Source organism: Gadus morhua, chromosome 22 (genome assembly GCF_902167405.1).
Source record: "Gadus morhua chromosome 22, gadMor3.0, whole genome shotgun sequence".
In the NCBI taxonomy this organism is placed as follows: Eukaryota; Metazoa; Chordata; class Actinopteri; order Gadiformes; family Gadidae; genus Gadus; species Gadus morhua.
In genome coordinates this window covers 11,518,917-11,538,098 of record NC_044069.1, presented here as the reverse complement: position 1 = coordinate 11,538,098, position 19,182 = coordinate 11,518,917, and the positions used below count along the sequence as shown (strand labels likewise).

At 43.1% G+C, this 19,182-nt stretch overlaps 2 protein-coding genes across 4 annotated transcripts; one reads left to right on the top strand and one right to left on the bottom strand.

Annotated features, from left to right (window-relative positions):
• Window positions 1–693: 693 nt before the first annotated feature.
• tuft1b (tuftelin 1b) lies at window positions 694–15,736 on the top strand. Of its 3 annotated transcripts, none has more exons than XM_030346792.1 (13): window positions 694–816; window positions 1,264–1,308; window positions 8,139–8,225; window positions 8,965–9,066; window positions 9,198–9,284; window positions 9,479–9,553; window positions 9,647–9,736; window positions 11,065–11,175; window positions 11,644–11,867; window positions 12,315–12,420; window positions 13,804–13,887; window positions 14,286–14,386; window positions 14,686–15,736. In XM_030346792.1, the coding sequence occupies exons 1-13, from the start codon at window positions 709–711 to the stop codon at window positions 14,759–14,761; spliced, it is 1,296 nt and encodes a 431-aa protein (XP_030202652.1). In that variant the 5' UTR covers window positions 694–708; the 3' UTR covers window positions 14,762–15,736. The 3 variants fall into 3 exon arrangements, with proteins under 3 accessions (XP_030202652.1, XP_030202655.1, XP_030202653.1); XM_030346795.1 differs by lacking the exon at window positions 694–816 and adding an exon at window positions 1,081–1,095; XM_030346793.1 differs by lacking the exons at window positions 694–816; window positions 1,264–1,308 and adding an exon at window positions 4,404–4,557.
• Window positions 15,737–15,762: 26 nt separating this feature from the next.
• LOC115535528 (uncharacterized protein C1orf43 homolog) lies at window positions 15,763–19,117 on the bottom strand. Its single transcript, XM_030346803.1, has 7 exons — window positions 18,365–19,117; window positions 18,156–18,257; window positions 17,907–18,015; window positions 17,727–17,780; window positions 17,053–17,219; window positions 16,685–16,743; window positions 15,763–16,359 (listed from the first exon to the last, which is right to left on the bottom strand). The coding sequence occupies exons 1-7, from the start codon at window positions 18,425–18,427 to the stop codon at window positions 16,149–16,151; spliced, it is 765 nt and encodes a 254-aa protein (XP_030202663.1). The 5' UTR covers window positions 18,428–19,117; the 3' UTR covers window positions 15,763–16,148.
• Between the last annotated feature and the right edge of the window lie 65 nt (window positions 19,118–19,182).

Here is a 19,182-nt window from a genome sequence, read left to right as displayed (position 1 = left end):
TTCTTTTCAATGTGATGACCATTTAACCTTTGGATTACATTCCTACCCAAGGGGTTTATGTGATTTGCACAAAATTCAAAGCTGTGTGAAGCCCATTGTGTTAGTTAGTCACACATAATTGCATGCCTTGACTTCAATTGTTAAATATAGGAGGTAGGCCTTTTGTTTTGTGTCTGGAAAATGGATGGGCTCAGCTAGTTTGTTTCCTGCTCTTTGTGCAGTGTGGTGGAAGAAAAAAACACAAAAATGTTCTTCTGATGTGAGAGATTTTAGAGGATCCCTTTTATCTGTTTATTTATCTAATGTCCACAGGAAATGTGTCATGAGTTAAGTTTATTAAATCAGGTTTTATTTTTACCAGTATTTACACACCGTCTGTAGGCAGGGCCATCTCCCGCCATATCTGCCAACAGGGAGAAAGGGAAAGAGTTCAGCGGTGTCTTTCCGATTGAAGTGAGCCTAAGTAGCAACTAGGCTCTTAATCTATCAGACACCTGGCAAGACTTATCAAACAACTCTCGGCTAACATCTACATCCACTGCCCTGGCAAAGAATCAACGTCTGTGTCGTGTTACTTTTGTGCAGAGTGTCAAAGGTACATCGAACCTTTTTCAGATATCCATTTCGGCAGAGATGGAAGAGCAGTAAAGCTTTTTCATGTGTTTTTTTTATTTACGAAATGAGAATACAAATACTACGGAAGGGCACATGGGATCCATGTGGAAGAAGATCAGACGAGCTACAGAGAACAAAATGTTCTGGTTCAACACCAATATGAAGTATCTACCAGATGGCGGGGCTATCCACTTCCACCAGGTGAGGACCTGAAGAAGTCTTAAATTGAAGTAAAGCGGTCGCTTGTTGTGTCCACAGTTCCAGTGTAATCGACGGTACCATTGACTGTAAAATACGGTCATAAAGTGGCTATGGCCAAACTATTGTCCTGCCTCCCCCACGTGTGCACGAGTCTCTTGTTTTCGCGCATTCCTCGGGAGGTGATAAATTCAAGGGCGAGTGGGTTGACTACCAAGTTGAGCACGAGAGCCCGTCGCGGAGGGAGGCGAAGCACGCGCAGACGGAGACCAGACACGTTGCGTGAGCGAACGCCGACCTCTGTTATCAAAAGTTGGATTCAAGCTGCAGCATAGCCTGTTGGCTAAATGGTTGTGATGTTTGGGCGGAAAAAATCGACGACACTGAATGGCTGACCTTTAACTCTCTCTGTTCATCTGTTGTGTTCTACTGCTCTGCCCTTCTGCGAAGATGAGCGGTGGGGTCGCATCTGGGAGCAAACCTTCCAGGACTGCTGTGAGTTGCATTTAGACACGATGTTTGGCTGTTGTGTTTTTTTGTTTTTTTCACCCTTTTGTTTTTGTTTGTTGTATAGGAAATTATGTCCATTGTAGCCTACTCGGTAGACGTGGCAGGTTGAATTTGCATTCGGTCTAGAGTTTCCATTACACAACTTTAGCCGCTGTATAATGGCAGTATTCAATTCATTGTAGCCTACGTTTTTTCCATTTAATTTATCTTATTAATTTTGACTTGATTCATGATTTATAGGTGGAAGGGTTTGGGATATATATCCGTGAATATGACTTGCCTCAGTTATGCCAGTCAGCCAGCCAGTTAATTGAGCCATGGGGCCATTTATTACACAAGTATTACATTTTATAACAACACATCAGCTATCAAATATTACAAGGCTTATTCGTATAAAATAAGATACATTTTCCTTGACTTTCAGAATAGTGCCAGTTCATGCCTCACTCCCACTCCCTTCCCTCTGAGACCGGTGTCTTTTAGCCATTTATCTTTTTTATTTCGCATGCAATGTTCTTATGGCACTTTGTGGAGCCTCTGATCATCTTGAAACTACCCTGTGATGGTTGTCAAGACATCCTTTCTAATTTCCCATCCATTAGGACTCCTACATCTCCGCAAGAGCTATTGGTGTGTTACCTTTATGGAGTATAGTTAATAGAGCAGTGTTTCCTCTGAATCTAGTTCATCATTATTCTTAAGTGTGCACGATGCATTATTTCCGGCCTAGATACCTTTGCCACTGAATATCAAGCTAATGAATTTGATCAGAAAATCTATTTGCTCAATCGGTTGACTCAAGGTCCCAATATATCTTATCTTGATCTTTGTCTCCCTCATAGGGTAAAATGTCAAACCTCAAACCAATTCCCTTTCTGTCAATGTTTGTCCATTTGTTAAATATGATCATTTTATCAACACATTGGATATAATAATGTGGAATATTTTCTGATATTCCTTGGAAAAAAATCTTTGTATTCAATCTCTTTTCATGTCTTATGTTGGAAGTCATTATTTGACAAGCTCTCATGATGCATTTTTATTTTTACAATGGCTGGAGATTGGACTGCAACTTCTTTAGAAGCTGAGACTCAGTGAAGTTCTTGAGAAAAATACTGGCCTGTCATCTTTGAATCCATAATTCACAGTCAACTGTAAAACCAGGAGTTCAGAATAAATCATAAAATGTATTATAAATGCATTTTACTTGTGTGCACAGGCGAGGCAACCTCAAAACCAGAGGAAATATTTATTCACCAAACAGGAAAGACTGTACTATAAAACATGGTTACTGCTGTAATCATGTTGATTACATGTATTTCCTTGTTCCTTTTTAATAACGAGAAAAACGCAGAATTGTTCCAGGATATGATGTCAGGATTTGAACAAAGTGCGTAAATGAGGCCCAAACATCATATTAACCTCATCAACCACTTGTCTAGAAGGTATTATTTGCATCTGACTGAGGTATTCACATAATTATAGGTGAGTTGTTATTAGATGAGAGAGGTGAGAGAATTATTTGATCTCAAAATATGCAAATGCAACAGGCTACAGGCTTTAAACAGGCTTTGCAAGCCGGCATTCTTTTTTTGTTACATTGTCTGTACGTGCTGGTGTGTTAAAAAAAAAGTGAAATGACTCCTCGCTAGGAGTACACCAGGCTAGGAGTTCAGTTTTCAATCTACAATTATAGACACAATTATAGTCAAGATTTATTTTCAGAACAATGACAGTGCAACACTGTGTGTAACACTTCCTATGATTTTTCTTGTCACACATGCCAAACAGGGTAATGACATACCTGCAGACTTTGGATGAGCGTGCCATTTCAAAACATCGACGCTTGCACATTAGTTGGAAAAGCTGCTCTAGTATGCACTTTAGTTCTGCCAAAACAAACATGCCAACTGAGTAGGGTGTTATCACTACAACACCATTGACCTGAGCAAAATGGTTTAATAGCTCATAGTCTCATAACATAATAGCCTATTAGTGTCTAACCACCGATGATTAAAACTCAACTTTAAGTAAAACATTAATATATGAATGTGCAAATTGGATGCCCAAAGGACACACCAGGGTAAAACAAGTATAAACCACCACATATACACACTCAAGCAAACACACACACGCACAGACAAACACATGATTAGATCTTTTGGACTTAGTAGCACTGAGATGCAAGATGCTTTGCTTCTGTTTGCACAGTTCACAGTAATGTTTACACAACACGAGTATAACTGCCATACCAGTTCATACTGTACAGAAATGCCTCAACAATCACTTATATAACCCACCAAACATTCCTCACACCTCTGCTACCAACAGGCGACATAGCATTCTCGCTGCTGGAGAATATCAAGGTTATGCTTCCCCATTCTACCCTAGAACCCCATGGAGCCCAGTTCATTAATAATGTCTCTGAATCTGGGAGCTTTTTACATGTTTTCCCCTGATTTTCAACTAATTGTATTGAAAAATAATTAACAATGTGCGAGCTATGTAACTTGACTTGCGTCTAACCACACGTGAGTATGTTAAATCACTTATCTTCGGAATTGTTATCTTATCGTCTCGCCAGAAAACTCTTTTCAGCTGACTCGTCCACGTAGTTGGCTTCGCTCCAGCCATCAATGTTAGAGTGTGTGTGCTTGTTGGTTTGTTTGTGTGTATGCATGGACGTGTGTGTGTGAGTGAGAGAATGTGTGCATGTGGTTGTTTCTGTGTATGTTTGCGCATGGAAGCCTGTGTTTGGCTTGTGTGTGTGCTGTGTGCGTGAGTGTGCATGTTGTCTTGTGTGTGTGTGTGTGTGTGTGTGTGTGTGTGTGTGTGTGTGTGTGTGTGTGTGTGTGTGTGTGTGTGTGTGTGTGTGTGTGCACCCATGTGGGCTTCTGTGTGTGTGTGTGTGTGTGTGTGTGTGTGTGTGTGTGTGTGTGTGTGTGTGTGTGTGTGTGTGTGTGTGTGTGTGTGTGGTTGGGCTGGTGTGTGCGTGTGTGTGGCCCATACTCGCTCTGCTGTGAGTACAGGATAACGAGTGAGGCTGAAAGGGCTGGGCTGCTGTTGGAGCCGCACCCCCTCTCTTCCATGTAAGGAGAGCCAGAAGCTGCTGGCTGTCTGACTTCCCACATGCTTAGTCACACAGAGCCAACGTCTGACTGTTTCTTTAACCCTCGCTCGCTTCGTCAGCAGCAAGAAAAGGACGAGTTGCCAGACACTGTCTTCTGTCCGGGGGTAAATACTTAACTTAAACACTTAGCTCAACACAATTGTCGTTCTAATTTTTGTATGCTGTAATGGTTATTGTGATGGTGTGTGTGTGTGTGTGTTTGCCTGCTGCAGAGTTCATTTTGATTTATTTGTTAACTTCACCATTAACTTTGAGACGTTACCGACGTTAAGAATGTGAAAGTGAAATAACCGAAAGGAATTTGCCTTTGGCCGAAAGTAAGTCCTCATTAAGTTCTCTTCATATTGAGCCCCAGTTGAATCCAAGAAATCTTTCAGTATGTGATAGAGCGACACCACTATTGAATCAACCTCTGCTGGTATTAGTTCTAAAAACGGCTTTTACAGTTGGTTTGATGGGGTTCCATCATCCAGGTTTTCATTTAAGAGCACTTCTTGTTGTTTTCCCATTCGTCAGAATGAACAATGGTGCAGTGTTGCTTGCCGTGATTAGTGCCTCAGCAAACTCCCCAATAGTGTAAATATATAATTTAGTTTGTCGGCTTACGTACAGTGTTGCTAACCCTGAGGCAGAATGTTTTCTTTACTAACATGGCATTTTAGCTTGGACTGTGGATCGAGGGAGTGAATAGTTTGGGGATTCGACGGGAGCTGATTTACAGTGAGGGATTTCCCAGGCGGTCAGTGCCCTAGAGCAATGATGTCATTTCCCGAATGAGTAATTCACAGATTAAACCAAAAAGTACATCGCCATTTTTAGCTCTGCAAGTGCCAACTGCTGTAGGTTTTGGTGTAATACATTCACTGGTTGTTTGAAAATGGGCAATAGTTGTAGTTGTAGTGTATGTTCAATCACTAGCTCTGTGTTTGACCACTCTCCCCTTTGCTCTGGGATGTTGACTTTCTACGTGTAAACTAGGGCTACGTGTGATGACAAAGCAGCGCGGGTTGCTATACCGCTGGTCTTTGTGTGGCCATGTACCCCACCAGGTGTACTGTAACATGGAGCGAGGCCAGGTCTCAGGAGACACAGAGGCAGTATCGGTGAGCCATGGGAAGACTATAATATTTCCAAGATACCTGACGCACGTTCAAACCCTGTGGTGCACTTAGTAGGGCGATGCTAGGGTGAAGAACGACGCCTTGATAATGTGAATCTTTATTGTTCGGCATGGGTGTTTTTTAAGTATATATCTTGGTACTGAAAAGGCTGTAGCATTGCTACAGTGTCTTTGTGTGTGTGCATGTCTTTGTGTGTGTGTTTGTCATGCCCGTGTGTGTGTATGTCTGTGTGCATGCCTACATTGCATTCCATTGCATTCTTCTCCCTAATTAGAAGATGCTTCAATATGCAAAAGACATGATTTGATAGTCAACAGCCTAGGGCGGGAATTGCGTGTGCTGGGTGGGAGGCGGGGAATATTGAATCTTTACGTCAAGTGATGTGAGAGTGGTTAGCACCGCACCTTCCAAGGTGTGTCTCTCTCTCTCTCTCTCTCTCGCTCTCGCTCTCTCTCTCTCTCTCTCTCTCTCTCTCTCGCTCTCGCTCTCGCTCTCTCTCTCTCTCTCTCTCTCTCTCTCTCTCTCTCTCTCTCAGCCCTGAAGCTGCCACTCCCTCAGCTCAGGATTTGTTCCAGAGACATGATGTTAGGGAACGAGACAAGGTGTTGTCCCCTGGGGAAAATGGCCTTTGGCCTCTCTAAATACTGTCACAGATATAAACAGTAATTATATTTTAGAACTGTTTATATTTTGTGAAGTTATCCATCCAAGAGATTTCTTTGATCCTATGCATTAATTGTTCTACCTTCCACGTGGTCCAGTTCATCTGCCATTGGCAGGTTGCGGGTGTATGATAACTGTGAGTTAACGACTGCATTCTTCCCTGGTATATACTATGCATTTTACACATTCCCTACATATGGTTGATATGATTAACTTTTTGTGAATAGCCCCATGTGTGATCTGCCTGACCTATACCTACACACATACATGAACCATATGTACACATGCTCTGAATCACGAGCACACACACAGACACACAAGCACACATGCACACACACACACACACACACACACACACACACACACACACAAACACACACACACACACACACAGCCTCTGAGACGGGGTGGTGAGTTCTGAAAAATTCAAGGCCTGTACAGACCAGCCACGGAAGGATGCATCACATCCTTACTTTCAAACAGGATGTTTAGCAAACCCTGACAGAGTGTAACAGGTTTTTATATCAACTGTATATCTTCCTTAACACACCTGTGGCACATTCAATTATTATTCATTTATTTAAAAGCTCATCCGACCAAGTAGCTGTTGTTGTTTAAAATTGTTGGTGGTAAGATGTTGAAGTCCTTTGTCATCCTAACCAATACGTTTGGATAGTTATTTATTGAATGGATTGCTTAGATATACAAATACATACAATTGTACATAAGGTAACCATAAAAGCACCTTTAGTCTGAGCGGTTTACTGATGATGGCCACTTAGGTCTACTGAGACTAAAAACTCCCATCACAACAACATTTTCTTCCCTGCAGCAAATAAGCCTCAAACTAGCCATAACAAATTTCCCGCCTGTGTAATGCAATGGAAGTCCCTCTGATCTGATCTTATGATAAGATTTTAGGGTAGAACACAATACATGAGGAAGAAGCAGGCAGCTCTTAGATCCTGGAATGTAAATGTTAGCAGTTGTACAATCGGAAGATTAAAGACTTGATTGCTATCAAAAACACATAAATCGCAAAACACAACAATATGCATTTGCTGCATATTGTTGTATGCATTTGCACAAGACTGTCATGTAGAGAATATTGTCATACATATGTTTACCAATACTCATGAGAGTACCAGTATTATAGTATAGTTATTTTGTCCGAAACTAAATAATGGTGAGGGTCCTTAGAGTGGGGTGAAATAAAGACTTAAATTGTGAGTTTTGATAGAAGAGCTCTCTGTTGGGGAACATTTTGAGTCCATTACACCCAGACATGTTTTTGGACATTTTAAATGGCAAAAATAACATTATATGGTGATGGGATTAAAGTTAAATACTTAAATAGGCTGGGTTGACACACCCTGACTGGTTCTGCTGATCTCCTGAACTGGATTTCAACTGTAGATTGTGTTCACAACATTAGCTTCTAACTTCTGTGGAGGTGAGATTATGTTTGATTCACTGCTAAACAAAAGCAGTGACAACAGAGTGTGCCCCGCGCTCCGGCACCACAGATGATGGTATTTCTGGCCCTTAAAAGCGGAAGTTTAACTTTTCCAGTCTGTAACTGGATAGTGCGCACAGTACCATTCTACAGCAGATCAGGAAGACGGGCTTTTCCCTCATAGACACGTGTCTATGATGTTTTACAACCTGGCCTTGTACTGCACCCACACTAGACCTTTGCTTCAAGACAGTTTTACGGGTTTGTCCCTCCTTTCGTTGCTGTGTATCCTCACCTCCCCATGACGGGCAGCTCACACATTCTTGTTGCGGTGTCTTGTCCACTCCTTGTCTACAGGCCTTGTCTAGCAATATGCTGAACCGCTTTTCCTGCGAGCTCCTCAAAGACACTCTACGTAATGGATTACCTGTATGTTTGATTTAAGGAGGAAAGGAGGAAAGGCAGACAATCCAAAGGGAGCTCACAGAATCGGCTTCACTTGCCCGATACTCCAGAAGAGCCGTGGAGCCAGGTGAGAGAGAATCAAACCTAAACCCGATAATAACTTCCTTCTACCCTGGAACATTTAGAGAAATAAACTGCACTTCCTTCTCTTCATGAAGCAAAACATTTCCATAGCAAATTCGAAGAGCATTTAGTGTGAGAGCGACTCCCCACCTATTTATACCATAGCAGTAGCAATTTTGCCTAAGGAATCACTGTGACATGTGGAAGTTTGGACAAAGAAACTGTGAATCTGGTACTTTAAGTACTTTAGTGAATCTTATAATTTCACCAAAGGGTTAATGCTAGTGTTACATAAGTGGCAGGTACGCTCACGTTCAAAGATCTAAGGCCGACACAACACAACAGAGTCATCTGGAACAATTATATTGGTAACACTTTTCAGTGAAGTGGATCGGAGACAATAACAAAAGAAAGGTTTGATCACACAAACCGGTATGAACCTTTAATGATTAATTCTTCAATAGAAGTAGACGGCTGGTGTGTTTCGCAACCATTGTATTCTCGCAACTATTATTTATTGCAATTCATTTTACTCTCATAAAATAAATGCTCAGTCCAGCACTAAATCACAAGCGAGCTGGTCTGCCCCCTAGTCATTTCTGTCATGTGTTTTTTCTGTCGTGCTTCTTTCCCATGCTTCGGTGCTCAAAGTATACCGACTGCTATCGTTTAAACCTACTTACCAAAATAACTAATGCCACCTGTGAAATGATTTTCTCCCCTCCTGATGGTCTTCTATGTAGGTAATCAGTGACACTGTTACCAAACGAGAGGATCGTGGTTTGGAACGACACCAGACAGCCGAGCCGATCAAGCACACGGAAGAGCAGGTGGAAGTTATTAAAGTGAGTGTCATCATAGTTATCCTTATCACTCAGTTGTTCTTCTGCCATTCATGTGTCAGCCGCCGACTCTGACATGTAGACAGCCTATTCTCTTCCCAACCTGTTCCAAACCTTCTCGTCTCTTCTCCCAGTTCTACCTGGAGTCGCGCCGACCAGGGGGAGAGGGCCACCGGGAGAGTGTCAAGATGCTGACCGACGAGGTGTCGCAAATTCAGGAGGTGGGTGGGATCTGAACCGTAGACACACGCCTGCGCGCGTGTGTTCATGTTTGTTTTGGTTGTATGGTCTCCTAAGTTTGACGTCCCTTCCTTTGGGTCCTACACACACAAAACCACACATAAACAAACAGGGATGGAAATTCACATGACTGTCACCTATTGATTCTCCTTTGGTATACTTCTATCTCCCACAGGTGAGGTACTGCTTGAAGACGCTCCGGGCGCAGATGGAGGCCCGAAAGAACCAGAACCACCACCACCACAAGAAGGTAGGGGGACTCCACCATGCACCCTGAACCGTGAAGCTCACAGCACACAGCGCTTCGTACCCGCACTGATCCCCGCCCTGCTTGTCTTTTCAGAATCCAGCCACTGACGTGACAGACCTAGTGTCGAATCACAAGCCGCCCTTACCCAATGGCGTACCTGCTCAGCATGACTCAGAGAACCTGGTACGCTCCCTTCTCCAACCTTGAATCATACGGATTGTTAACGAGTCATCGACACACACCTTTAACTGGTACCGTTTCTGTGTAGTAAATAGTTTGTTGCTTCATCAGCGTAGTAGGCTGAGGTTTTCTCTAAGGAAGAAGGGTGTGGGGTCGGTTTGAATGCAAAAGGATCACAATTCAAATGATGGGTTTAGGTTTCATCACAGATGAATTATGCATACCGAAACCGCTCCTGCCAACTGTCTGCTGGTTTGACATACATTCATACATCATCATCCACGTACAAACACACACACACACACACACACACACACACACACACACACACACACACACACACACACACACACACACACACACACACACACACACACACACATACACATACACACATGCACAAACATACACACATGCACAAACATACACACCACACACACACACACTGCATGTTATCCAATCTCCCATACATTTTTTATATCCTAAGTATTCAATGAATGATCAGCCTGTGCCTAAGTAGTATATAAACAGGGACATTATCAAAAACTCTCTCCCCTACTTTTCTACTGCTCTTCCATTTGTGAAGCTGTAAAATTGTACAATAATCCAAAGTCCCCTGTTTAATTGCATTGCCTAAGTAGGATTGTGGTGCTAACAATTAAGGCTATATACAGTATATGTCCTGTATATAGCCATGTAATATAGCCAAAATAACGGATTTGCTACGATACTTTGGAACACAACTTTAAAATAATTACTGTCTGACACAGGACATATCATTAGCCTCTATGTGTGTGTTGCGTGTCTCTTTCTGCCTGTCAGCCATTATCTCTGCCTCGCTCTCTCCCCTTCTGTCATCATTAGTGTCTCTCTGTGTCCTCCTCTCCCTCTCTATTTCTGTTATTATCTCGATCTCTGGCTTTCTCTCTCTCTCTCTCTCTCTCTCTCTCTCTCTCTCTCTCTCTCTCTCTCTCTCTCTCTCTCTCTCTCTCTCTCTCTCTCTCTCTCTCTCTCTCTCTCTCTCTCTCTCTCTCTCTCTCTCTCTCTCTCTCTGTGTGTCTCTCTCTATCTCTCACTCTCTCCACATCTGTCATCATTACTGTCTCTCTGTGTCTTCCTCTCCCTCTCTCTTTCTGTTATTATCTTGTGCGTACACACTCTCTCTCTCTCTCTCACCGTCTGTGCCATCTCTCTCTAACTCTCCCCGTCTGGTGTCCCTTTTACCTCTGTCTCCCTGCCCTTGGGTTCAAGTATTTGCAAGCCTAAAGTTGATCCCCCATGTCGGTTTCGGCCCGCCCTCTCTCCCCCACTTCGCCCGCCCTCCCTCTCAGGTCAACCGGCACCAGGAGGAGAGCGTGACGCTCAGCGAAGCCACAAAGCGTCTGTACGTCCAGCTGACGGAGGCCGAGGACAGACACCAGGAAGAGAGGGACAGACTGAAGGTCTGCATTTAATACAGTGAAATAATTCCATGGAGATATGAGTGGGCTTGATGGCTCCCTTCAAGTTTCTGGGATGTCGTGGAGTAAAAGTACACTGTGAAGTAGTAAAGGAGAGTTTGAATGTCTAGATGTAGTTTTGGAGGGTGTGCTTTAGTGTGCCTTTTTCAGAATCTCTCCATTCTGACGTTGGCAACTGATTTTCTGTGGTTCAAGTCTTTGCCCGATTTAGTCGAAGGCTGAGTCATCCAGAACCATTAGTCACATGGAAAACATTATTCGGGACGGTAGTGTTGGGTTCACTTCATGAATCCTCAAATAAAATACAACCTTGTTGCCAACTCATAAAATGTAAAGACTCCTAACTTATCAATCCCACTCAGGCTAATCTACCATTCATCAGTATGCATTATGTACAATGGCTATGAAAACATGTTAAAAAAAAGCCTCATGCTCTGTGGCCCCCTACAGGCGGAGAACAGCGAGCTACAGCGCCGCCTGGAGGAGCAGACAGCGCGGCTGCAGCGGGCGGAGGGGTTGTCAGAGGACCGGGGCCGGCGGGTGGAGGGGCTGGAGCGGCTCCTGGGGAGCCTGGCGGTGGAGAGCACCGGCCTCAAAGAGAAGGTGGCCGCCGGGGAGATGGAGCTGGGGCGGCTGAGGGAGCAGACGCAGCAGGGCAGGGAGGAGCAGCACAGGTAAGGGCCTGATGGTCCGAGTGACTGAATCCTGGGGAAGGAAAAAACGTTTTCCTATGAGACCGACCTCACCATGAGATAGAGGACGGGTTGTTTTGCTGTCGATGTTGTTGGAGTAGATTTCTACTATTCTTTTGTTTTTTTATTTTTTTTTATTATTATAACCCCCGTGCATATGTATCAAAACCAATACCAAAAGATTATCCTGTAAGATCAGTAATCTTTGGTCCAGTTTGATCCGGTTTAGGTTACTAATACTAAGGATAGTTTACCTTTACCGTCACAAAACTATTTGTAAACATACATTTTGAGTATATTTAATTGAAGTATATTTATTAAGTGTGTGTGTGTGTGTGTGTGTGTGTGTGTGTGTGTGTGTGTGTGTGTGTGTGTGTGTGTGTGTGTGTGTGTGTGTGTGTGTGTGCCCATGTATGTGTTTGGCACCAGGAGTGAAGCGTTGGAGAAGGAGTTGGCCAACATGAAAGAGAAGATCCATCAGCTAGATGACATGCTGAAGAGTCAGCAGAGGAAAGTTCGACACATGATCGAACAGGTACAAATAAACACACACACAATTTTAGGCATGGCACTGAATGTTTGATTTATTCCACCTGTGTTTTCGTTTTATTGTTTCCACATACATAAAGGGCCATTTAAATCAACTTGCGTTGTTTCCCCGGAAATAAATAATAGGCCTGAGGCTTTAGGCCTTGCCACGTCCCTCCCAGGCTCATTATCTTTGGCAAATAAAATTATGAGGAAGCCGGGGATGAAACCGGTGATAATCAACAGGATGAAACCTCTTCCTCATGGAAGTTCCTGCTTGTTTTAGAAGAAGCCAATATGCATGGCAGATGCAGCCCCCGTAAAGTGCAGAGCACACTACACAGATATAAACACAGTGTGGGATCAGGAAGTCCAGCATAGTCCAAGGTAATCAAGATTTAGATTCGTCAAAACACGTTTCATTTAATCAAGGCTCAACTTTCCAAAATCGTTGGGTGTGTGCAAACCAAAGACCCTAACCTCATTGAGAAGATTCAACAGCAAATTACAATTGTGAGTTGGCAACTGACAAAGGAGGAGAACGGTAATCTTTATTGTAATTGTTGGTGTCATTCTGATGCATTTTTGCGATTGCAAATCAACACAACATTGTCCAACAGTTGTTATTTATGCAGACAGAAAATCTGCCAAAGAAAGTCATTACTTCTGTGCTTCCTTTGGGGTTCATTATGCACTTGTTCTGTTGTGCTAGCTCAAGGCACAATGACGTGGACATATTTTACCTAATAAATAACAGGGTTATGATTACAGGTACACAAGTCACCTGACCTCCTTAGACAAGGCTGGCCAAGTACAAGAGACTTTGAAGGAAGCGCACACATTTAATTTGCTTTCTCACTCTGAAACAACCCATGCAAATGCAGACCATCCTTTACCTCCCTCTGACGTACACAAACCACCCACACACGCACACTCATACACACTGACAAGGACACACACACACACACACACACACACACACACACACACACACACACACACACACACACACACACACACACACACTCATTCTACAAACACAATCACTAAGCAAATTGACCATCCAGTTCCTGCATGCACACAGGAAACCATTAAAGTGGAAATTTGATCTTAAATCTATCAATGAGTAACGGTTCATCGATGTTGGCCGTTGAGCTAAGCGGAGCCTCTCAGACATGTCCTGCCTTGAATAAGTTATGTTGCATTGGTCTCTTGATTGCCAGTTCTTGCTCTCATGCTTGTGTGTGTGTGTGTGTGTGTGTGTGTGTGTGTGTGTGTGTGTGTGTGTGTGTGTGTGTGTGTGTGTGTGTGTGTGTGTGTGTGTGTGTGTGTGTGTGTGTGTGTGTGTGTGTGTGTTGTTCCATGTCTGTGTGTGTTTGTCTGTGTACAGCTGCAGAACTCTCGGACCGTGATCCAGGAGAGAGATCGAATAATCGTGGAACTAGAAGAGAAAGTGGCCTACCTCGAGGCTGAGGTCACTACAACTTAAGCATTGTCCCCTGTACTAACTACTAGTCATCTCAAATCATTTGTTATGAGGTCGCCCTATTTGTGTTTGATACCCTCAAAGGACCTCACAACCTTTATTCATTTCAGTTGAACCACCTGCGTCCATAAACTTTCCTTCTTTTACTTTACTTACCTAATTTCTAAAGGGCCTAAAGCTTTAGGACTCCTGCCTTCAGATCTAAAACATGTTTGGATAAGAAGAGGGGGAAAGAGTGAAGAGAGAGCCTTTTCATATGTGTAACCGTTGTGCATGCTGCAGCATGCGGCTGTCTCTTCCACAGATATAAAGAAAAAGCCCCAGTGCGCTACATGCAATCTGAACCCTAACCCCCTGTACCCCGACTCTGTTCCTCTTGCCTGCAGAACCGGGAAATACACGACCGCATGGAGTACATCTCCGGCTCCCCGGACCCCCCACCTCCAGAACTGACCGAGTCCGAGGACAGGCAGCAGGTGGTTTACAGGTAACACGCACATCTCACCTGAACACACACACTCTCTCACATGGGCGCAATGGCAAAAACATGCACACAAACACATTCACATATATATATATATATATATATATATATATATATAAATATACACTTAAACACACACACACACAAATGCGCGCAATGGCAAAAACACGCGGACACACAGCCACAAATATATATAAGCACACGCAAGTATATATATATAGATATATACACACTTATACACTCACACACACAGCCTAGTCTCCGTCAGATGTTTCACTTTGTTTTTTCTTTCCCTTTCACAGTAAAGTCCTCATGCCATCCACACATGGCAGCTCAAAGAATCTTCCTTACATAAAAGTCATCGAGATCAAGTCCTGAGCCGGAGAGAGTGAGGGGCGAGGGAGAACGCTGTGAACAGGACCGCCTTCCTCGCTATGCACCCGGCTGAACTGCCACAGAATTCACCAGACTGTTATTTGTAAATAGGTATTTATTCACCCCATTACGATATGTTACGGTTATGACTGGTTCGAACGAGTCTGACAGTTGGGACGGAGTGGACTTTTGGCGAGTGCTGCTTTTGGCCGGTAACACTGTGTTGAACGCCTTCACTCTGCTCTAACGTTTATTATCTTAGTGATGTGGAATACACAGCAGGAAGGTTGGTCGTTTATAGCATGTGTTCAAATCATTGCAGGGAATGAGGTAGAGGGCAGTGTCGTCACAGTAATTTCTTTTTACAGTTTTCCTTTTTGCCTTTTCTTCGCCTTTCTACAGCATCTGTTAATAATTATTGTAGGTAGATGTGTGGCAGAGAAATGTTGACGATCAGGTAGCAATGTGTTTTAAGTGTGTCTGCACTTAGTTCCACTTAACTTGAGTTTAAAAGCATTAGGGTCAACAGGGGGGGTCAAGCTCCTGATTACTTTGCAACCCATTGACGATGGCATATATTATACACAGAAGGATGCTCATACTTCAAAGATTCAGGTTTAACACCTCCGTATGTACTATTTGATTGGGAAATGGACAAGGAGTCTTATGTTTCTATCCTAGATGATAGCCTTATAGTTTCGTACCTCCGGCTACCTTGACAGTACCTGGAGATGTGAAAAATGTATATAAATACCTGAAGTTGCTAAATAAATCAGTCTAAATTGATTAAGATCTGATGTATTCAGGTTGTTCGTTCTTATTCAACTTTCTCTTATTTAATTATTATTATTAGTTCTGTCTACCCTAACCCTGTTTTTCAAACTTCTAAGCTTTTCATGTTTTTCTTTACTGTACATTAAAACAAATATAAGGTGATGTTATTATACATTTTCTTTCAATAAATCCTGTTGAATTGCGCATTTGAGTACTGTCTTGTCTTCCTCTGAAGTTTACAATTTTATTACCAGAAATGTTGCTCAGTCATCACATCACTGAGTGACTGCTGCCACCTAGTGTGCAAAAAAACAACTAGCAATAATACAGGCGTGTCTGACGTTTATCTCAGATCACACATCACAATGAAACACAAAGCCACAAACACCAATACACAACATGATTTGAATAAGTTAACGCATTCTGTACAAATATGTCTCTCTAACCCATCACAATATGGATCAGAAGATACATTCAAGTCAAGTAAGAAAATATAAATGCAGTATTACTCCAAATTGTTCTCCCATTCCCCGCATTGACCTCGTCCCCTGTTTGTTCTGAGCATCTCTCTTTTTCTCTGTGTGAGAGCATTGGATCCCCTCCGAAAGTCTCTCTCTCACAAGGTGCTCTCCAGAGTGTTGTAGTTGTCCTTGAAGCTCTTGAGCTCTAGGAAGTGCTTGGGCCTCTTGCTGCGCTGGCTGGTGGAGGGCAGGTAGGTGACCTGGATGGTGGAGGGGGTAGTGCCGCGTGCGGGGGAGCCCGTCAGGTCCTTTGCGGCACACTGGTGCTGCAGGTCCAGGCTGGTGCTGCTGGAATAGGCCTTCACCCTGAGGTTTGGGAGAGAGAGAGAGAGAGTACAGTCAATAACACCCACAGAGATGAGTGGCTCCCGATTCCAGGGAACCGTTGGATTACAGTTACTCCCTTCCGAACATTACCCAATTAGTCCTTTGTTTAACGGTTCTAATGCTTTGGCAATGGTGTTTGGAAAAAACTACATTATCCAGATACTTGCAACTTAATCTATTTCCTACACTTTTATTTACCCCACTCTTGAGGAATAGTGTGTATTCAAGTGTTTCTACCAAACTGCTTACAAACCAATGAGATGTTTGAATGTATTGTAGCGGACACAGAAACACAGACACTTACACATCCGCTAATTCATCTAGAGCTCGTTGGTATTTCAAATACTCGGCTTCCCCAAAAACCTGAAACATAAAGCAAGGTTTATCCACTGGTGACAGTGCAGCAAAGGTTACTGCAGAGTTACGTGTGTCACGCTGAAAAGAGCTTTGCAATTGTGATCAATGATTCATATTCTATTCTATTCAGATGAATGTAAAATCAATACATTGGCTGCTTATGAGAGAAAGCATTGACTTTTGAATGTCCACGCATCAATCCACAATCTCTATTAGTGGCCCTAAACAAAACCTCAACAACAACACTCAAAAACATTCCAAGCCTATTCCTCAGACCAATCGGCCAATCGGCACGCGGACTCCCCGGCTACACACCCCGGTGCCATGGCGGGCGTTGTCGTAGCCTTCCAGCAGGCGGTCGATGAGCGCGCTGCGGCTGCTCTTGATCAGGGAGTGAGAGTTGCGCAGCTCCAGCAGCCAGCTCCGGAAGCTGCGACCGGTGAACGCCCCGGGGGTGTGGCTTATCTCCTGCAGCGTGATACCTGAGGCCCAGCGACAGGTGAGGGCGGTAGGGGACATAGCATCGGTGGGGTAAACCATCTGCTGCTATTTCAAGAGTATGTTTTCATCCAAAGGGACTTAAGGTGGGATGGTCTTTTACAGGAGTAACGTAAGAAGACAGATGTGGGGGTCGAATCTAGGAGGTAAGGGTCAGGCATCTCAAGGATGATAACAGATCAGCTGAGGACATTGGAGATGGACCCCAGAACCTTTTGGCTGGGACTCTGGGGCTCTGCCCCTATGTTCTGATGTTAAGGCCCAATCCCATTTCTACCCCTTACCACTTCCCCTTACCCCTTCAAAACAAGGGGGAGGGGTAAGGGGAAGGGGTAAGGGGTAGAAATGGGATTGGGCCTAAATGTCTAGGTTGTAAAAACTCAATAAATGAGCTTAACAGTTGTAGTTTCTTCATGGATTTCTGGCTGATCAGAGGTTACACGGAAAGCAGTACCTTCATTATGCAACAAAAACATCTATAACTCTCTCACCTGAGTCGCGAATGGCATCAAGGGCTTTCATTCTGTACAGGTAGTTGTAGCAACCTTTGAATTACAAACACATGCCCATGACTCAAAGTCAACATGTTTATATGACAGTTATAACAATTCAACAACGAATTTGATCAGACACAAATGTGAACTGCATACAGGGAAAACAAAGCGACTCACTGATTTGTGAAGGATGCTTCAGCCTATCGTCCTCCTCTGATAACAGACGTGGCTCAAAGCGGATTTCCTGAACCTTGGTAAGCCTTGAATCGATCTTCTCCCTCAAGCCCTGTAATTCATATACTTTATTGCATCATGCTTTGATTCTTATGAAGATATTATAGGGATAACATAAGGCTATGCTCCATTGTACTGAAGAAGCCAGCACTGTTATAAATGCACAGAGGAAAGAGCGCAAAGCAGCATTACCTTAGGTGCATTGTGTCCAATGGGCGCATGGGGTCCTCGACGAGATCGCATGGCAAAACGCATAATTTGCCTCTTAACGAAGATGAATAGCAACACAAACACCTGCACATAAACGTGGTAGACTGAGCTGCTACATTGATGCGACATCCATACAGACTAATTATCTATTATTGTAAAACCAGCTGGGTTGGCCATGCAATGATACTCACCAGACTTCCATAGGCCATTACTAGAACTACATTAACTCCAGATAATGGTGAAGAATCTGCCATTATGTCTTTTTATGTGTGGCACCAGGCTGAATGAACAGCTCCCTGGACCACGCAAGTTAGCAATCTAGCTAGACCATAGACACCTGACTGATGGCTAGCTATGTGCCCCTGGTTTTAATATCACTATGTACAACTAGAACTTGTCGACAGGATGCTCGCTTTGCAAAGCTACATTTCGCATTGAATTAAATCCTCTCAATTTGTATCAACAAAGCGAGGTATTTCTCGTTAATGTCGCTAGCCATGAAAAATGATAACAGCACAGACGATTAGGAGACAGTATTTGCAACCCTTAACAACACCGTAATAACGTCGTAGCAGGGCAGTACAAATCGGCGGCACCTGCGCACTGGACCATTGATGATTCCTGAGGTAAAACCTATTTAATACAGTCTATGGATACAACTTTGAATTCTCGTTATTATTAGGTCTTATTTTATTGAGAAATCATTTTCATTCGAAGAGACGTGCAGTATTCTGATATATAGTCTAATCTGATCAACATTTTAAAAATCATTATGTTGTCATCTTCCTTAAGACCATAACCAGTTCCATTATTTTAGGGAAATGGTGGTTGCATGTTTCTTTAAATATAAAATGAATATAATGGATAGTAAAATAGTATGCATATCACAGAATGGCGTTAATTCATGATTAAATCTTACAGTAAAAAGGGGTATTGTACAAAAATACAAATTTTTGGTAGCAATATTTTTCATTTAGATTGGTGAGCATCTATATCAGACGTAAAAAGA

Bases quoted from the DNA above. Each gene is read 5' to 3' on its own strand.
- tuft1b (XM_030346792.1), top strand. From the start codon at position 709: ATGGGATCCATGTGGAAGAAGATCAGACGAGCTACAGAGAACAAAATG. The intron at 8,226-8,964 runs GTGAGAGAGAAT...TCTTCTATGTAG, and splicing joins CAGAAGAGCCGTGGAGCCAG to GTAATCAGTGACACTGTTAC. The intron at 9,554-9,646 runs GTAGGGGGACTC...TTGTCTTTTCAG, and splicing joins ACCACCACCACCACAAGAAG to AATCCAGCCACTGACGTGAC.
- LOC115535528 (XM_030346803.1), bottom strand. From the start codon at position 18,427: ATGGCAGATTCTTCACCATTATCTGGAGTTAATGTAGTTCTAGTAATG. The intron at 18,016-18,155 runs GTAATGCTGCTT...TATGAATTACAG, and splicing joins TTGGACACAATGCACCTAAG to GGCTTGAGGGAGAAGATCGA. The intron at 16,744-17,052 runs GTGTGTAGCCGG...TTTATGTTTCAG, and splicing joins ACGCCCGCCATGGCACCGGG to GTTTTTGGGGAAGCCGAGTA.